The following is an 18,408-nucleotide window of genomic DNA, read 5'->3' on the forward strand; positions in this document are numbered from 1 at the left end:
CCTGCTTGTACTCTTCCTTTCTTGCTCGGTCTTCTTTCCACTTCCTATATGTGTCCTTTTTCATTTTCAGGTCATCTCTAAGCTTTTTGTGAAGTCACATTGGCTTCTTCTGTTGTCTTCAACCTTTTCTTTTTGTTGGAATTGTTTGTAATTGTGCCTTGAGAATTTAGTTTTTTAAAAGCTCCCACCCATCTTGGACTCCTTTTCTTGTTAGAGTCGCTTGTCATGAGACCTTACTGATCATTGTTCTGAGTTTATTAAAATCAGCTTTCCTAAAATCCAGGGTACGCATTTGACTACACTTGGCTTTTGCTTCCTTTAGAACCAAGAACTCAAGTATAATATGATCCCTTTCCCCCAGTTCCTGTATCTGCTACTTTATCCACTAAGTTATCTCTGTTGGTTAGGACCAGGTCAAGGATAGCCAGTCCTGTAGTTCCTTCCTCTACTTTCTGTAGGAGGAAGTTATCCGCCACACAAGTCTGGAGGGGCCATGTTTTGCAGAATTTGTCTCCCAACAAATATCGGGGAAACTGAAGTCCCCCATTACTACTACATCATGCTTCCTTGAAACATTGGCTATTTGCTTTTCAAAAGTTTCATCCTCGTCTTCTCCTTGATTGGGCGGCCAGTAGTAGACTCCAACCACCGGGTTCCTTTTATTCTTTGCTCCATTTATTTTAACCCAGATACTCTTGATGGGGCTACCAAGCTCATCCTCCTGTATTTTTGTGCAGAGATATGTATATCCTTCTATGTTTCAGCTGTTAAAGGGAACTAAGTGCAGTATGAAACTTACAAGGAAATTGACAAGATGAGAGATTGCATATAGGCTAATTTGCTGCACTGTTTGACAGTGACAGGTCGGGAAAAGGGGGTAAGATCACCCACTTAGCAAGGTGACCCTTAAGGGTTGAAGTGCTGAACTGATTTGTGGGTGCCCTGCTTCCATTCCACACTTCCCCGAGTCTCCAGCAAGTAACTGTGGCAGTAACTGCTCCAAATGGGAGCTGTGAAAGCCGGGGGGGGGGGGGGCGGTAGAACTCTCTTAAAAGGACTTGCTGGAGAATTCATTCCCTTTGACAGCTGAAACATACAAGGATATTGCCAAGACAAGGCTACACATATCTGACAGCCACAAGTATGTACTTGCGTAACACCAAACAACCAACAAAAAAGTCAATTACAAACACATTTGCAACATTCTTGGGGCCAATTTTTTTTTTTAAGTATTACGGCCCCATTTGCGAAAATGTCAGGGACGCTTTTTTTTTTTTTTAAGGGGTTGGCAAACAAGTGACAGCCCCTCCAATGTGCCATTTAGGCATTGTTGGAAGGGCTGTCACTGGCAAGGGAGGCTTGAGGGAGGCTTGAGACAGCTCAGGCAGATGCAATCGGGAAGAGCAGCAGGGTATTTTGCCACTCTTGCCAGGCGTCTTGGTACCCAATCGCCGCATCCCATGATGGGTTGGCTCTGCCGGGTTCAGATGACACACCAACCCCTTGTGGGTTAAACAACCCCTAGAACAAGGCATCGGTTGTTCGGGTAGTTTGCTGGCCAAAAATAAACCACCCTGCAGGAAGCAGTCTAGGTTCAGATAACCCAACAACCCACTGAGGCTTAATACCCATGATGGGTTGTCATGTCGTGTGAACACAATCAGTGTTAAGAAACTAGAGAAAGGCGAAGAGCTCAATTCTTCCCCACACAAATTCATTCCTCCCTCATTTACCATTCTTAACCTTGGCATAGCATAATGTTGGCACTAGCACCATGGTTAACCAGGGTTCATTTTTTACAACCAAGATAAGAAACCTGGTAATCTAGAGCAGATGTATAACTACAATAAGGAAAGGAATGGAGAATTTGAGCAGGAGAGAGGAGGGAGCGTACAAGCCTCTGGCCCACTCCTGATTTCTTAACCATGGTTAGAAGATCACAGCAAGGCATGTTGTGATCCAGCTAGGTCTCATACAAGTCACAGGACTGTTGTTTTTTCCATTATATATGCCAAAGCATCCTTAGACTGCATGTACAAAGACAACCAGCAATTGCTTGCATTTTCTATACTTACAGGCAAGTGAGTAAAAACCTGAAAGGTGCTTCTTAAGAAATTAATCAGGTCTATTAAATAACCACTGGCTCGTCCATCTGGCTCAGTCATTGTCCAGTCATAGTCAGCAAGCTGGACAAATTCATCAATCTTTTGGTTAAGTTTGGTATAAATCTCCCCTTCAGCAGCATGTCTTGCATCCTGAAAAATATATACATAGTACACCTAAATTGAAGTTTTGTTATCGGAGATGGTTCCTTGAAATGTGGAACAGTAAGAGGAGAGGGGGAAAAACATTAATTACTATTTTAATTCAAACTGAAATATATAGTTTAAAAATAATTAATCACCAATAACAAAGTAATCAATTTTTGTCACAAAGGGACTTTGATGTTTTATCCTGTCTTCAGAGTGCTGGTTATGAACGTGTCAAATAATTATATCATAAACATTCTGAAATGCTTTAACTGGATAGTTTCAGATAAATGTCAAATGAATCAAACCATTATTTAAAAAAATGACCTGGTTTGCACTTAACAACAACTCAAGAGTATGGGTTGTTGCCTTACCCAGAGTCTACCCATGATTTGTCTGGCAAATTCCTGGGGTGTTTGATTCCTCCTTCCTTCACCTGCTTCTTCCCTATATCTGAAATACTTCTGCAATGCTGTAGTACCAACATGTAGAGCGGCCAGATTTTTCTTTTTACCACTCTTGCCCGCCACCTATGTGGACTGCAAAACAACCCATGAACAATCCATGAGTTTGTTCATATGTAACAACCACCCATAGTTAAAACAACCCAGAGTTCACAACCCAACAACAAACCATGGGTTCTCTTCCTGAGCTGTTTGTGGTTAACGACTCAAAGTTAATTCATAATTCCGGGTTCACACGTAACAACCCAGGCTTCAATAATCCATACTCTAGATAGTTGTTACATGCAAACCAGGCCAATACGTTTCCTATTCAATATTATTGATTTGGTTACCATATTGTGGTTTTGGAAGAATGCTTGTTTTTATTGCTTATGGTTACTGATAACAGATCAATGTTTTCTGATGAAGCTTACAACATTTGAATGCTTCTTTAGTCAAGATATCTAGACAGCATAGTAAGAAGCAGAGACATCACCTTGCTGACAAAGGTTCATATAATCAAAGCTATGGTTTTCCCAGTAGTAATGTATGGCTGTGAGAGATGGACTATAAGGAAGGCTGAGCGCCGAAGAATTGATGCTTTCGAACTGTGGTGCTGGAGAAGACTCTTACGAGTCCCCTGGACTGCAAGGAGGTCAAATCAGTCAATCCTAAAGGAAATCAACCCTGAGTGCTCATTGGAAGGACAGATACTGAAGCTGAAGCTCAAATATTTTGGCCACCTAATGCGAAGAGAAAGTCCCTGGAAAAGACCCTGATGCTGGGAAAGATTGAAGGCAAAAGGAGAAGGGGACGGCAGAGGATGAGATGGCTAGATAGCATCACCGATGCAATGAATATGAACTTGAGCACACTCCGGGAGAGAGTGGAGGACAGGAAGGCCTGGCATACTATGATCCATGGGGTCACGAAGAGTTGGACACGACTTAACGACTGAACAACAACATGATCCAAGGGAAACAAACAATGAGCTGGTGGATGAACATTTCTCTAACAGAACGTATTATATGATCTTTAAGAGCTTTCAATAAATTTATATTCAGATGGTAATTGATTTCATCTAGTATCTTGGATGTATAGCGGAGTTAATGATGTCTGCTGGAGGTGTGGAAACTTTGAAGCTGTTATCTTTCATATATGGGAAATACCCAAAATTCAAAGCATTCTGGAAACTAATTCTAGACTCAAACATAAAAATTAGTGGCTATATCATTCCACTATTTACATCCTAAGGTTTTATCTAAGGCTATGGAAACGGTCACTCATCTTTTAAGTTAGGATGGCTAAGTGCCATATATGGAAAAAAAAAAAGATAAATCCCCCACTGCTGGTGGCTAGACAGCTAACAGCACAATCCCATACATAGTAAGTCCTTTTTAACTCAGTGGGACTTACTTCCACATGAATGTAGGACTACAGTCTAAGAGTATGCTATACATTACATGTCATGTACTATAAATTGTGACATTTTATTTATTTAATATCTTTCTTAGCTGCCTTTCAAGACTATGGTCTTCCCAAGGCAATATATCCCAGTCTTATACTATAAGACAGTAACATTTGGTATCAAATTATAAAAGCGCTGTAAATGTAAATAATTTTAAAATAAGCCAGTTAAAATAAAATACAGTTTCAAATATCTAAAAATAACAAGTATCATAAACCTTCTCAGTTAAAAGCCAGCGAGAACAAGTATATTTTTAAAGGCCCTTTAAAAGCAGCCACATATGAAGCCAGCCATATATCTCTTGGAAGGGAATTCTATACAATGGCCAAAACCGAGAAGGCCCTCTCTAGTGCCAGCCGACCTTACTGATCTTAATAGTGGACCAGTAAGAAGGATCTCTGAAGATGATCTTAAAGCACAGGCAGGCTCATATGGGTGTAGGCAGTCCTTCAAATAACCTGGACCCAATTATTTTTAGGGTTTTAGAGGTTAACACCAGCACTTTGAGTTGGGCCCAGAAACACATTGGCAACTAGTGCAGCTGGTACAGAATTGGTGTAATATGATCCAACAGTCTACCTCCAACAAGGACATGAGCAGCTACATTCTGTACCAGCTGAAGTTTCTGAGTTGTCATCAAAGACAGCCCCATACAGAGTGCGTGACAGTAGTCAAAGACAGCCCCATGTAGAGTGCATGACAGTCTGGATATAACTAGGGAATCTAGACATATAGGCAAAGTTTGTGAGAGTTAGATAAGGCAGGAAGGTGGATAATCATTCTACGGAAAAGTCGAATATTTGTAATGTTTTAGAATGACGAAGTGCTAGATGACATACAGCCGCCCATTCTTCTTGATAATATTTAAGGCTATATTTTGGTAATTAACCTGGATTGTTATATTTAGGTATGATGTCTAGTATTTTTTAAATACAGTTCTCTAATAATTTAGACAATGAAAGCAAGTAACACTAAAGTCTGTGAATCTTCTGGTGTAATAAGCGAGAGAACAGTATTATGCATAAGGCAGTATCATTAAAAATGGAATAGCAGGAGAGAATTCTGTTGTTTTAAACATACTGACAGTGCAACCCTTTGATTGTCTACTTAGAAGTAAGTCCTACTAAGTTCAATGGGACTTTCTCCCATGTAAGTATATACAGGATTGCAGCCTGAATAAGACTGATATAATTTGCCTCCAGGAGAAGCAGTTACAATAGCAGAGAACACTGAACTGCAGGATAGCTAGACTGATGAAATGTATTCAGCTTTCCATAAAAAGGTACATAAAGATTAATAAAAAAAGGATTTTCCATCACAAATGAAGCATATGCACTTGTGTGATTCTCTGGGGTAAAAATAATAAGTTTAAGTAATAGAGAGAGCAGGAGGAGGGAAGAATCTACATGCCCTTATAATCTGACTGGCTTTGTTTGCAATTAATTTTGGATTTTTTTTCCAGGAGCTTAGATACTACAAATGACAGTCACAGCATGACCCAACTGACAATTAGATAATGTGTATAGAGCCCGATATAGCCTCGTAAATATTTCTGTTTAAATCCAGAAAGAAAAAAGCTAAGCCAATGCATAGAAAACTGGATAGTATTTTCCTTATTACACTAGACTCAAGAAGCTGCATGCATGTAAGTAGTGGATGAAAATCTTTAAGGAACAAAGAACAAATAATTGAAGTGCTTTTTATTTGAAGAAGGGGGGAAAGCAATTGCTACTAAGGGTTTCATCTTATAATAATTGTTCCTTTCATTTATCAAAAGAACATTTGGGCTTTTGTCTCCACAGTTCCATTTAACCAAATTCTACAGCAGGGTAACACAACATCTAGAGCAGCCTTCTCCAACTCAGTGCCCCCCCCCCAGATGTGTTGGTCTACAATTCCCATCATTGCCAGCCAGCACTACATTCCATGCATGCTGGGGGTGATGGGAGTTGATTTCTGACACATCTGGAGGATGTCAGGTTGAAGGAAGCCTGAACTAGACCAATACTTTCCAAAACAGCCAGAACTGTGGAATATAGGACTTTGAATAGGTAAGGACAAGGATAAATAGGACTGTCAACAGGTTCCCACCCACACCCACCATCAACAGCTTGTTGCATTTGCTAGTCCTAAAATTAACATTATACATGACACATTGGGAGCCATAAAAATTGTTTGAGTAAAGTGGTGAAAACCCACAAAGAATTTTGGGAGAATGGGAAGGGAGAGCTAAGGACTCTTTATTCTTTTGCCAGCTTTCTTTCTTCTGCTTGCTATGAACCCTAAACAAAAAAGATCCATGGGAGGGAGGAATGATTCTGAGGACATGTTTCATTATCTTTTCAGCAGCAAAGGGGCCAGACCTCCATACCTAAGCAATTATTTTTCAGGGATCTAAAAAAAGAAGAACCCAACAGCCTCCTAAAGTTGTCTTGCCTGACAGCTCCTTGTGTTGGCGATTGGGCGGAATGAACTCGGCTTGTTTCCTGTCAGCTGACACAATTTTACTATTCCCCCATCCAGGTCCAGGGCCTGAATCTGCATTCAGTCCTCTGTTGCTAGAGATATTCCCATATGGAAGGACGAAAGCCTATATGTGTAACCATATGTGTAACCTTTTCCATATTGGGGTTGGGAGGGAATGAGGTGATGGAGACGTGTAGTTGTTCAGACCACCACTATTTTTCTGTAAGGATAAAGAGATCTCTACCAGCACAAGGCAGATTTCTACTTAGATGGAGATCAAAATATTTGCATTATGCAGCCACAGTAAGCAGGAGAATTTTGAGGATCTAACTACTTTCTTCCTAATTAAGAGAGAGAGAAAAATATTATAATGCCATAATTGGAAGGCAGTCCATTTTGAAATGCCTCAAGAGATTGAAGAGATGGACACATATGCACTGTTCACACAACTCACTAACTCACACTCAGTGGTTGAGTGTGGGTTGTTGTTGAACTATGGGTTAGTGTGTTGTCTGAATCCAGGACATTTTCCATAGGATGGCTTGTTAACCATGCAGTGTGGCTGATTATCCACCCCAAACAACGCGACAACAAATCATGGGTTCTCCAGGTGGGTTAGTGTGTTGTGTGAACAGCCTCAGTGCCTACACAGGGCTGCTTCATCTGTTTCAATGAAGTGAATTCTGTTTTATCACTACATGTACAAAGAGTGGGAAGCCATACAGCCAAAACTACCAAATCCCTGGCACACACCCCTCTATTATACACACAGAAGTGTACATGTGTTATGCACACACAACATAATTTGCATGCACACTAAAAATGCAAGGCATACACTGACATTTAAGGTATTGTATAAATATAGTCCTAGAAGGCAACAAATTCTTCTCTGGCAAAACGATGGTGAAAGTGACTGTGACTTAACACATTTCTCAGGAAAAGAGAAACAGGATGATTGTACTCTTGTCCATACCTGATTGCTATAAGCAACACAGCACTGGCATTTCAGTCTGTATTGGTCTCCTTCATGTCTACTCTGCAGATATGGGCATCTGTGGGACCAGAGGTGGTAAAGTGCGGTCTGTTCTTATGCCAGGTGTCATGCTGGTACCCATTTACCTACAGCAGCAGGTCCCTACTTGTTTGTGGGCCTTGGGGTTTAAGGCTAAAGGGCCAAACAAGTACTACAAAAACCCATACCCAATAAAGCTGTACAGACGTAATGGTGAATGTATCAATTTTGCTCAGTACAAGGAACTCTGAGAGGTGAACTTTCCCAAAGTTTTGTGGCTCGTTGACTTCAAAGTTCCTGCGATATTCATTTGCTCAAATTGAGCCATCTTAAATTTTAAATACAGTTCTGCAAAAAGAGCAAAGCTAGATGGAAATATTGAGTGATCACTTTTATTTGAATGTTCTTAAAGCCAATTACAGCGATTGCAGTAGGCAGATCCTGCACACAAGGAAAATGGGCATCAACATGCAGGTTTGCTTTTTAGCATTCCCATTTTCCCTAGTTATAAAATTCACAATGACATAAATACTCAAATAGTAGCATTAAGTGTTCCCAAGGCTGAAAATACTGGAGAATAGTGTTAAATCTGTGGAGCATTCCTTTGTTCTTCCTATGCCCCCCTTTAACCCTGATGGCAAAGATTAATGCTGGAATTTGATAGGCTTCGTTTTAGATTTAGTTACAAAATAAAAATACTGACAACAGAACTAGGCTCTGTATGAATAATCCTGTTTAGTTTGATCGTCTGTGAAATCCTGTCCTGTTTGGGTGCATACACAATAAGGTAATTATTTGAAACTCAAGATATATCTATTATGGAACTCATTTATGCCTGTTTTGATATGTTTTTTACTTGTTAGAAAACATTTCAAACTTGTAAGAAGAAATTAAAAAACTATGATCCAGGGTATGGTTTGCATTGTCATCACTGCATGAAAGTTATTTAAAATATTAAGAGTTCTTTGCCTCTTGGAAATACTATATCTAGGATCCAAAGGACCATACAACTAGTTGCATAAGCATGAAGGCTATATCGATAAGTTTTTATCCAAACAGATCCCCATGCTACATGGCAAACTGCTTTGGAAACTGACTGCTGATGCAAGGCACACAATGTCTGTGCTATAATCCTAGCCAGGCCTTACACGGGCTTAAAGACTATAGTCCAGCAACCCAACTTAACAACAACAACAAACATTCTTTCATTTGGAAACTTCACAATACCTTTGCTAATAAAAACAATCTTAGATAACCACCAACATGTATGATCAAGTTTGAGAAATGTGTAGGTGTAACTGAAGATGTTGGGCACAAACATATTCTAGTTTTGCCTTCTCCCAAATATGACCCCATCAGTATCGATGTGGTACACAGCTCACCATGGATTAACTTTAATGTGGTTATGCAATTTAAATTAAGCCAACATTCTGAAAGTGATAACATCTATACCATAATAATAATTAACTCATCACGTATCTTGGTTTATTTCATCTACTTTACTGCTAAGCTAATGTACCCAATATTCTTTTGCACACAGTTTGTTTCCCCTGTTTGAAACTCTCCCAATGAAGACTGAGTAGCATTTCATGCTGTTTTAGTGCAGTTACACGATCTATTCAGAACTTGCATCCCAAGACATAAGATGAAAGCGAGATATATCTAGAAAAGAAGAACTGGGATACCTAGATGGAGACCAGTGTATTTAAAAATAGTAACATCACAAATACCTTAAATGTCGAAAGACCATAGAGTCTTGCCGTGTGAAGAGTCTCTTGGGAAATATTTGTAATATTTGTTATGAAGTCCTCAAGATATTTACATGCTTGTTCCAAATGCGTTGTGTTTATGATAATTTGCACCAGCTTTAAACACAAGAAAAACAGGAACAACTTTTGATATACAGTTGAATTTGCTTTGACTGTAACAAAATAGACTCGACTGTTTCAAAGACAGATTGTTCATGATATGCTTATTAGCAATACTAACATATGCAAAAGCTACATAGTTTAACAGATTACTACAATGACCAGGTTTGCATGATCAAGGTGGAGGGAAATAAGCCACGGTGGCTTATTTCCCCTGCCGCACATGCTGGTCGTGTGCTGGAGGGATTGATATAACTACCCTTGCCAGTGTGGCTTGCTGTATCATGCAAACCCGGTGATGGTGGCTTGTTGTCATGGTTAACAAGCTACTCAGAACACATGGGCTGTTCTGGGGTGACAACAAGGCACCCTCGCTGGGTTCGCACAACATGGCAAGCCACACCAGTTAGGGTAATTATGCAACCCGCCCACCCCAGCACGCGACTGGCACGTGTGAACAGGCCCAATGAGTACATTTTCTAGCTACAGGGTACCTTTTCCACATTTATTTATCTACTGTGGAATCCCTAGCTGAGGAACCCCTGCAACAGAAATGCTTATCACAGTTCATGTTGGGGTAGTGGTAACTTACTGGGCCTGTTAAGCATTGCCATCGCCCTGTGTAAATTCAATTTGCACTCTAGAATGTACCCCAAACTCCCCGTTATATACACATTATAGGCAAAGAAAAGTAATAATGGTGGACGTGTTGCCTGTCCGGGAATCCTGTCCGCCATTCCTGACCTTCTCATGGAGAAGCTTCTGGAGGAGCTGCACAGCTCCTAGAAACACAGTTGAAAACCAGTGAATGACACACGATAGCATACAGAACACTACATTACCTCTGTCAAACCTATGTGAGGCTTTTTGATGAGGTTTTGTAAACAACTGCTTAAAGTTCTAGTCAGCAGCAAATTTGTAGATTTTCTTAGCATATCATCTATCTCTGTTGAACTGAAAAACAAAGTTTAAGACTCTGAAAACAAATTATTAAATCAGCCACAAAATCTTTAAATAATTGTGTAGTTTTTTACTCTTCCTCCCCGCTGCCCCCCTGCTACTTTGAAGAGAACACTCTGTACATTGTTGTACACTGGTGTCAGAGAAGGAAAATTACATGTTTGCCTGCTTCATTACAGTAAATACTCATTGAGCAAACTCCAGAAGCCTGTCAGATACCTGTGAATCTTCACTGTGACACAAGAACACACACAACCCATACTACAAAACACACATTTGGAGACACTAGTATAAAGATGGAAGTCTTAAAGCAGGTGCGCAGAACCCCAGACATTTCCTTTCCCTGGCCCCACCCCTTTCTCTGAACACCAATCATTTGGTGGTTTCCTGGCTTTTGTGCAGTTTTGTGCACGATTGAAATGCTTTTACTAATGCTTCGTTACTGGCAGTAAAACCTTTAAGCTAAAATAAGGTGGTAATTTTGAGATTTTGATCCCACCCTCTTTTACCTTAGGACTTGCCCACCACTGAATGCAACCTCTGAGAGCTTCTTCAAAATGGAAATCAGCCCTTGGGCTGAAGGAAATTCAACACCCATAACAGCCCAGGATGGTTTTTAATAATGGCAGGAGCCCTTTAGCACAATTCCATTGTCAACCAGCAGTTTTCAAAAGACTGATTTCAAAATAAAAGGAACATAAGATACATTTTCATATTCTAGTGTTTTAACATGAGTTAATATTCAATGGAATTTACCTTGCACATGGATAATAGAGTTTAGCACTGTCCAATGATAAATTAATTAAATATTAGGAAAGGGTTCATAATTTCTATTGAACATATTATGTAAGTTCTCAGTAGAACACTCCCATCCTTTTAATATATAATCTAAATGTTCATCAAATGCACATACAACCTTACAACCCCAAATGCACATACAAACAAAGTACATCTCTTTTCCATGTTTGTGTTGACTGGCAGGTTGTACCTTTGCAGTTTCAGAATTGTACATTGCACTCTTGGAAGTTCTGAGGGGGCCTGTTTCTCTAGTGTGCTCTCTAGTGGGTGGTATCTTTTCACGGTCACCAGACAACCATCTATCTATCTACTGATGAAATTCATGACACCTTCCCACAAGGTAGAATATTTTTTACATGAGATAAAATCCAAGAATGCAAACTCTCCTGCCAGAGCTAAAACAACAAAATTTACCTAATGGCCGGGAGGAGGTTGGGGGGAGGGTTCAAGATTATGCAGAGTTAACTGAACTCATTGTTGAATAGTTGGAGGGGATTGAGGATAGAAAGTAAAACGCCTGCACTGGTGTTTTTTCTCAGTTCACAGCTGGTGGGCATTAGGGCACTCAGCATCTCAACTCTGAGGTGACTAATGCAGGGTTCTTTGTTTGCTGTCTAGCTCTTGGCTTAGACTCCCAGGGCGACTATCTGGGACAAAGAGCACTCCGCTGCTTGCAGCCACCAGAGGGCTACACTTACAGAGTTACAAACCAATTATCCGAGGATCTATTTACATGTATTTACATGCCTACTACTTTCTTGAAGTTGAATGCATAGTTCACACATAGCTCTTCAGATGTTGCTCCAGGTAGGGATGCACAAATCTGTCTATTTTGGCTTCAATAACTTTCACATTTTTCCATGCACAAGCTTCTTCTGTCCTGTTTCCACAGCAGTTTGTGAATGCTTTTTTAAAAGTCCACACAAAAATGGGGTGCACAAAAATTTGCTTACATTTTGGAGCACACAAAAATTTGTATGCATTTTTGTACAGCATTTCCCCTCATATATGCATTTTTTGCAAGCACTTTCCACAAATGCATGCCTTTTTGAATGCCATTTGCCATCATGTATACATTTTTTATCACAACTTCCTCTAACGTATGCATGTTTTAATCAGAGAACCACATTGCAAAATTTGGAGAAGTGCAACAACCAAAGGAAATTTGCATTCTGGTTTGTGTACTAGTTTGGGAAATACAACTTACGTTGGTTAATATTAAAATGTGAACTGAACTAATTTTGCCCCCATCCCTACCTCCAGGACATGATCATCACTGTCATCTCTCAGACTCTGGCAAAAATTATAGTAGTAGTTAAAGTGCATATTAATGTTTCTGCTTCACTTCAATATTTCCAGCCAATATCTAAATGGACTTTTTCAACCAGAAAGAGATAACACTTTATCTGACTGGTTGTTCTCGGAAGGTATTCAAAAAAGGAGGGGGGCTTGCGCGCGCGCACCCACAAAGTTGAGGATGTTGGGAATTCCCTAATGTACAAAGAGCAAGCTGTCTGGTAGTTCTGTCTGGTAGTTCTGTAGAAAATAGCAATGCAGTGTAATACAGGAGATGTTGGGTTGAATCCCACTACTGGAAGATATTAAGTGACCTCTACATAGCAAAGCCTATATTTTGCAAGCTCTGCCAGCACCAATAAACTTCAAATGGGGGAAAAAGGAGACAACAACACTAGAACCCAGGACTCCAGCTTTGTTGTTGTTGTTGTTCAGTCATTAAGTTGTATCCGACTCTTCGTGACCCCATGGACCATAGCACGCCAGGCCTCCTATCCTCTGCTCTCTCCCGGAGTGTGCTCAAGTTCATATTCATTGCATCGGTGATGCTATCTAGCTATCTCATCCTCTGCCATCCCCTTCTCCTTTTGCCTTCAATCTTTCCCAGCATCAGGGTCTTTTCCAGAGAGTTTTCTCTTCGCATTAGGTGGCCAAAATATTGGAGCTTCAGCTTCAGTATCTGTCCTTCCAATGAGCACTCAGGGTTGATTTCCTTTAGGATTGACTGATTGGACCTCCTTGCAGTCCAGGGGACTCGTAACAGTCTTCTCCAGCACCACAGTTGGAAAGCATCAATTCTTCAGCGCTCAGTCTTCCTTAAAGTCCAGCTCTCACAGCCATACGTTACTACTGGGAAAACCATAGCTTTGATTATACGAACCTTTGTCAGCAAGGTGATGTCTCTGCTTCTTGTTTGTCATAGCTTTCCTCCCAAGGAGCAAGCGTCTTTTAATTTCATGGCTACAGTCACTGTCTTGTGGTGATCTTGGAGCCCAAGAAAGTAAAATCTGTCACTGCTTCCATTTCTTCCCCTTCTATATGCCAGGAAGTGATGGGGCCAGATGCCATGATCTTCGTTTTTTTAATGCTGAGTTTCAAACCAGCTTTTGCACTCTCCACTTTCACCCTCCACAAGAGGCTCTTGAGATCCTCTTTGCTTTCTGCCATTAGGGTGGTATCGTCTGCTTATCTGAGGTTGTTGAGAATTCTCCCGGCAATCTTAATTCCAACCTGTGATTCATCCAACACGGCGTTTCTCATGATGTACTCTGCATATAAGTTAAATAAGCAGGGCGACAATATACAGCCTTGTCGTACTCCTTTCCCAAATTTGAACCAATTGGTTGTTCCATTTCCGGTTCTTACTGTTGCTTCTTGTCCCTCGTACAGGTTTCTCAGGAGAGAGGTAAGGTGGTCTGGTACTTCCATCTCTTTCAGAATTTGCCACAGTTTGTGGCAAATCAAAGCCTTTAGCTTAGTCAATGAAGCAGAAATAGATGTTTTTCTGGAATTCTCTTGCTTTCTCCATGATCCAGCGAATGTTGGCGATTTGATCTCTAGTTCCTCTGCCTCTTGGAAACCCAGCTTGTACTTCCGGTAATTCTCAGTTCACATACTGCTGAAGCCTAGCTTGTAGGATTTCGAGCATAACCTTGCTGGCATGTGAAATGAGCACAATTGTATGGTAGTTTGAACACCCTTTGGCGTTGCCCTTCTTTGGAATTGGAATGTAAACTGACCTTTTCCAGTCTTGTGGCCACTGTTGAGTGTTCCAAATGTGTTGGCATATTGAGTGCAGCACTTTAACAGCATCATCTTTTAGGATTTTAAATAGCTCAGCTGGAAGACTGTCATCTCCACTAGCTTTGTTGTTAGTAATACTTCCTAAGGCCCACTTGACTTTGCTCTCGAGGATGTCCGGCTCAAGTTCAGTGACCGCACTATCATGGCTATCAGGGACATTAAGATCTTTCCTGTATAGCTCTTCCGTGTATTCTTTCCACCTCTTCTTATCTCATCTGCTTCTGTTAGGTCCCTGCCTTCTTTGTCCTTTATCATGGCCGTCTTTGCACAAAACGTTCCCTTGAGATCTCCAATGTTCTTGAAGAGATCTCTAGTCTTTCCCATTCTGTTGTTTTCCTCGATTTCTTTGCATTGTTCATTTAAGAAGGCCTTCTTGTCTCTCCTTGCTATTCTCTGGAACTCTGCATTCAGTTGGATATATCTTCCCCTTTCTCCCTTGCTTTTTGCTTCCCTTCTCTCCTCAGCTACTTGTAAAGCCTCATCAGACAGCCACTTTGCTTTCTTGCATTTCTTTTTCTTTGGGATGGATTGAGTTGCTGCCTCCTGAACAATGTTACAGACCTCCGTCCATAGTTCCTCAGGCACTCTGTCTATCAGGTCTAATCCCTGAAATCTATTCCTCACCTCCACTGTATATTCATCAGGGATATGATTTAGGTCATACCTGAACGGTTTAGTGGTTTTCCCGACGTTCTTCAATGTAAGCCGAAATTTTGCAATAAGAAACTCATGATCTGAGCCACAGTCAGCTCCAGGTCTTGTTTTTACTGACTGTATAGAGCTTCTCCATCTTTGGCTGCAAGCCCCTTCGCCACAACAAGGCAGTGATCCATGAAGGGGGACTCCAGCTTTAGAGATAACCAAACAGCAGACCATGTAGCCTTCCAGGTCCTAGCCCATGATACACACAATTCCATTCCAGGCATCCCAGCTGTAAAGACCAGGACTAAAAGGGCCATAACTCAGTGGTAGAGCACAACCCTTACCCTACAAATACTATTAGGTTGATCACAGACTATGGGCTCCCAGGCAAAAAGGCTTGGGAAGAACCACATATTTACACATGAGGCAGCACAATGCAATAGTTAGGGTGACTTCCTGTGTGTTCATTATTCTATGGACAAGAGGAACTGATGGTATGCCATGACTGGTTCTTGAATTAGTCAGACTCCTATCCTCCAAGATGGAGTCATCCTACTGTCAGCCATTCCATTGACTCCTATTGGTGTACGTTTAATTCTGACAGCTATTTTGTTCACATACCTTTACACCAGTAGGGGAGGTAAGACCTAGCCTTGGGAAGGATAGGATTCCAACTAAACAGGCCACTCTTCCAAATCTTCCACACTAAGCTGCTATCTCTATTCGTTTTTCTCCATTATGTCACTGTAGTTACTCCAGCATAGTACTTGCAACACTCTTAATGTTACAACAGTGAAACAACATCACTACATTGGCATAACATGGAGTTACAACCAATATAAGGGATTTAGTAGCAATCCTATCCCTGCCCAACAAGTATAAGCCAAGGATATGATTTCACTGTTAGGCATATAACACTTCACAAACATCTGTGGTATATGGGAATTTGTAACATTTGGGGATGACATTACTTTACAGTATTCAAGTCATAAATGAGTGTGACAATGTTAATATTAAGTTCTCTTAATCATAAATTAGTGTTCATTGATGCTGCTTCCTTCTGGGGGCAGGCTGATCATACCTACACATAATATTCAAGATATAGATACAAAGGTTACATATGCCTATTGTGATTTATTTTTATTCATTTATTTTCATTTTCTATCCTTTTCTGAATAACCAAGCAGAAGATCATTCATTTAGTAAGAGGATAAGACTTCAGTCAAGCTAACATTTTGTTAGTAATTTGACAAAATGTAATATATGCATTTGTGTAATTTGTACAATGTTTGCTAAATAGTGTAATTGGGAAAGACTAATTTACATGATTAAATAGTTCTTGTTTTGAAATGTATACCAAGAAGCTTTATTAGTTCAGTATGTGTGAAGGGAGAGTAATTTACAGTTGTCAACAGTGCACGGAGCTTGATGACAAACTGGAAATAGCTTCCAGATTTCAGCAAGCAAAACGGAACTACGCATTTCATCCAATTAAAACCAAGCAATTTTTTGAGACTGGCTAAAATGGAAAGCTTTGAATACAATTGTTTAAAGCTTTCTTTGTACTGAAAGCCCATCTGCTACTAGAAAGTGAATTCCTCAGTATTTTGAATGGCTTTAAAAACAAAATGTAATGCTGCATGGCTGGGGAGCAGGGCAGGGACAAAAAATATCAACAAATCCAAGACCAAAGCCATATTTCCACCAATATAAGTAAGTGGAGGGTTTGGATATGTAATACTTTCTCTAAAAATTGTCATAGAATATGGAAACAAAAGAAAGGCAATTTCTAATGCAGTAGCCAGAGTAAGTATAAGGATCAAACATGAAGGGAAAACTTCGTGATCATGTAACTCTAGGGGCCATGTGTTGGGAGTGGTAGTTCATACAATGCTGGAGTGATAGTTGGAGTGGTAGTTCATACAAATTGGAATCTCCACATGATCCTAACCAGGCTGCAGGCCTGGATGCAAAGACCCTACACAATCCCTAGTGTTATCGCATGGAGGCTGCCATGTTGTAGATTTGTTACGTGGTACTGAAGTCATGTATGGATGCATGATACATCGCATCTTATCACATTCACAATTTATACGAAGCTGCCCCACACCACGTCAGACCATTGATCCACCTGCTGTATATCCAAGGGTTGCACAACTTGCAGCCCACGGGCTGCATGCACCCTCCCAAGTGTTTCTGACTCCATCACCACTGCCAAATCCCCCACCACCTGTACTCTCCACTCCATCTCCTAGGGATCCTCTATATCAGGATCACTGGGGGAGGGGGTGGAGAGAAGGCTTTCTACTCCCTCCCCCAGAGATTCTCATACAGATCACTGGGAGGTGTGTGTATGCACACATAGCCCCCAACCCTGCAGCCCTTGCAGCCAAAAAAGTTGGTCTGTACAGAGTGGCAGAGTCTCTCCAGGGTTTCAGACAGGAATTGTTCCCCACCCTACCTTAAGATTCCAGGAATTCAACCTAGGACCTTTCAAAAGCCAAGCATGTGCTCTACTATCGAGAGACGGCCCTTCATCCTCTGTTTGTTTTGAAGCACAGGCAGAACGAATGCATTAAAACCTACACACACACACACACACCTTTTGTAAATGCTTACCTGCGATGAAGTGACTCTGAAAATTTAAGGCTTGCATAAATGAATTCTTTAACCTGGATATAAATCTGAGGCACCGATTGAGACATTGGAAGTTTCTTTGGAAAACACTGCTGTGGAAACAAAACGTATGTGCCATGCTGTATTGTATTTCAAACTGATTCAAGCTAAGCAGGTTGGGTGAGAGGACCTGGATCTCACAGGTTAATCTATATTTGGCTGGAATGTATTTGTGGTCATCAACTATATTCTCATCTCTGCACAGAGAAAGGCTCTCCATACCTGAAATCTGATGGCAATTCCTCATATTGTTAAAACATGCTACAATATTTCAAGTTTCCCCATAGCTAGTTCCACGGATACAATCAAATGATAAGGAATAGGCATATGTTCTGAACTGTAAAAAATTTGTTCAAAGGGGAAAAAATCAGTAACCTGGTTTTTAAAAAATTGCCCATGTTCTTTCCAATTACATGATTCTATGAGTGTCTATTACTTTCTCAATTAATAACCAGGACTATGTTCCAAAAGCTAGCACTGAAGCATGATAATTAAAATCATCACTTAACACCTCAGCATAGCAAAGGGGCCAGCAGTAACAGGAAATTCACACACAAAAGGCGATGGGCTGGGAAGAAGAGAGTATGATTGCACAGTCCTCAGCTAATCCCTCAAACCTTAGTTAACAAGCATTATGTCTGCAGTGGGCCAAAACGGCATCTACACAGAGGAGACATATTGAAAATAGATCCTGGTTTGTGGTAAATCTATGGTTTGAGCAAACTGT

General features: G+C 40.6%; 1 protein-coding gene across 5 annotated transcripts in view; it reads right to left on the reverse strand.

Annotated features, from left to right (window-relative positions):
* Positions 1-18,408, reverse strand: part of EXOC6 (exocyst complex component 6) — a 123,559-nt gene that overhangs the window by 54,201 nt on the left and 50,950 nt on the right. For 3 of the 5 annotated variants that reach the window (XM_084845858.1, XM_084845861.1, XM_084845860.1), the window contains exons 15-18: positions 17,625-17,734; positions 10,349-10,460; positions 9,369-9,503; positions 2,076-2,255 (exon numbers count right to left, since the gene is read on the reverse strand). In XM_084845858.1, coding sequence (XP_084701984.1) covers positions 2,076-2,255; positions 9,369-9,503; positions 10,349-10,460; positions 17,625-17,734 — 537 coding nt within the window. The remainder of the gene's footprint in view (positions 1-2,075; positions 2,256-9,368; positions 9,504-10,348; positions 10,461-17,624; positions 17,735-18,408) is intronic. The other 2 variants (XM_084845859.1, XM_084845862.1) reach the window with 1 other exon arrangement.

Source organism: Heloderma suspectum, chromosome 3 (genome assembly GCF_057233095.1).
Source record: "Heloderma suspectum isolate Gila_16-S chromosome 3, 16-S_ref, whole genome shotgun sequence".
NCBI lineage: Eukaryota > Metazoa > Chordata > Lepidosauria > Squamata > Helodermatidae > Heloderma > Heloderma suspectum.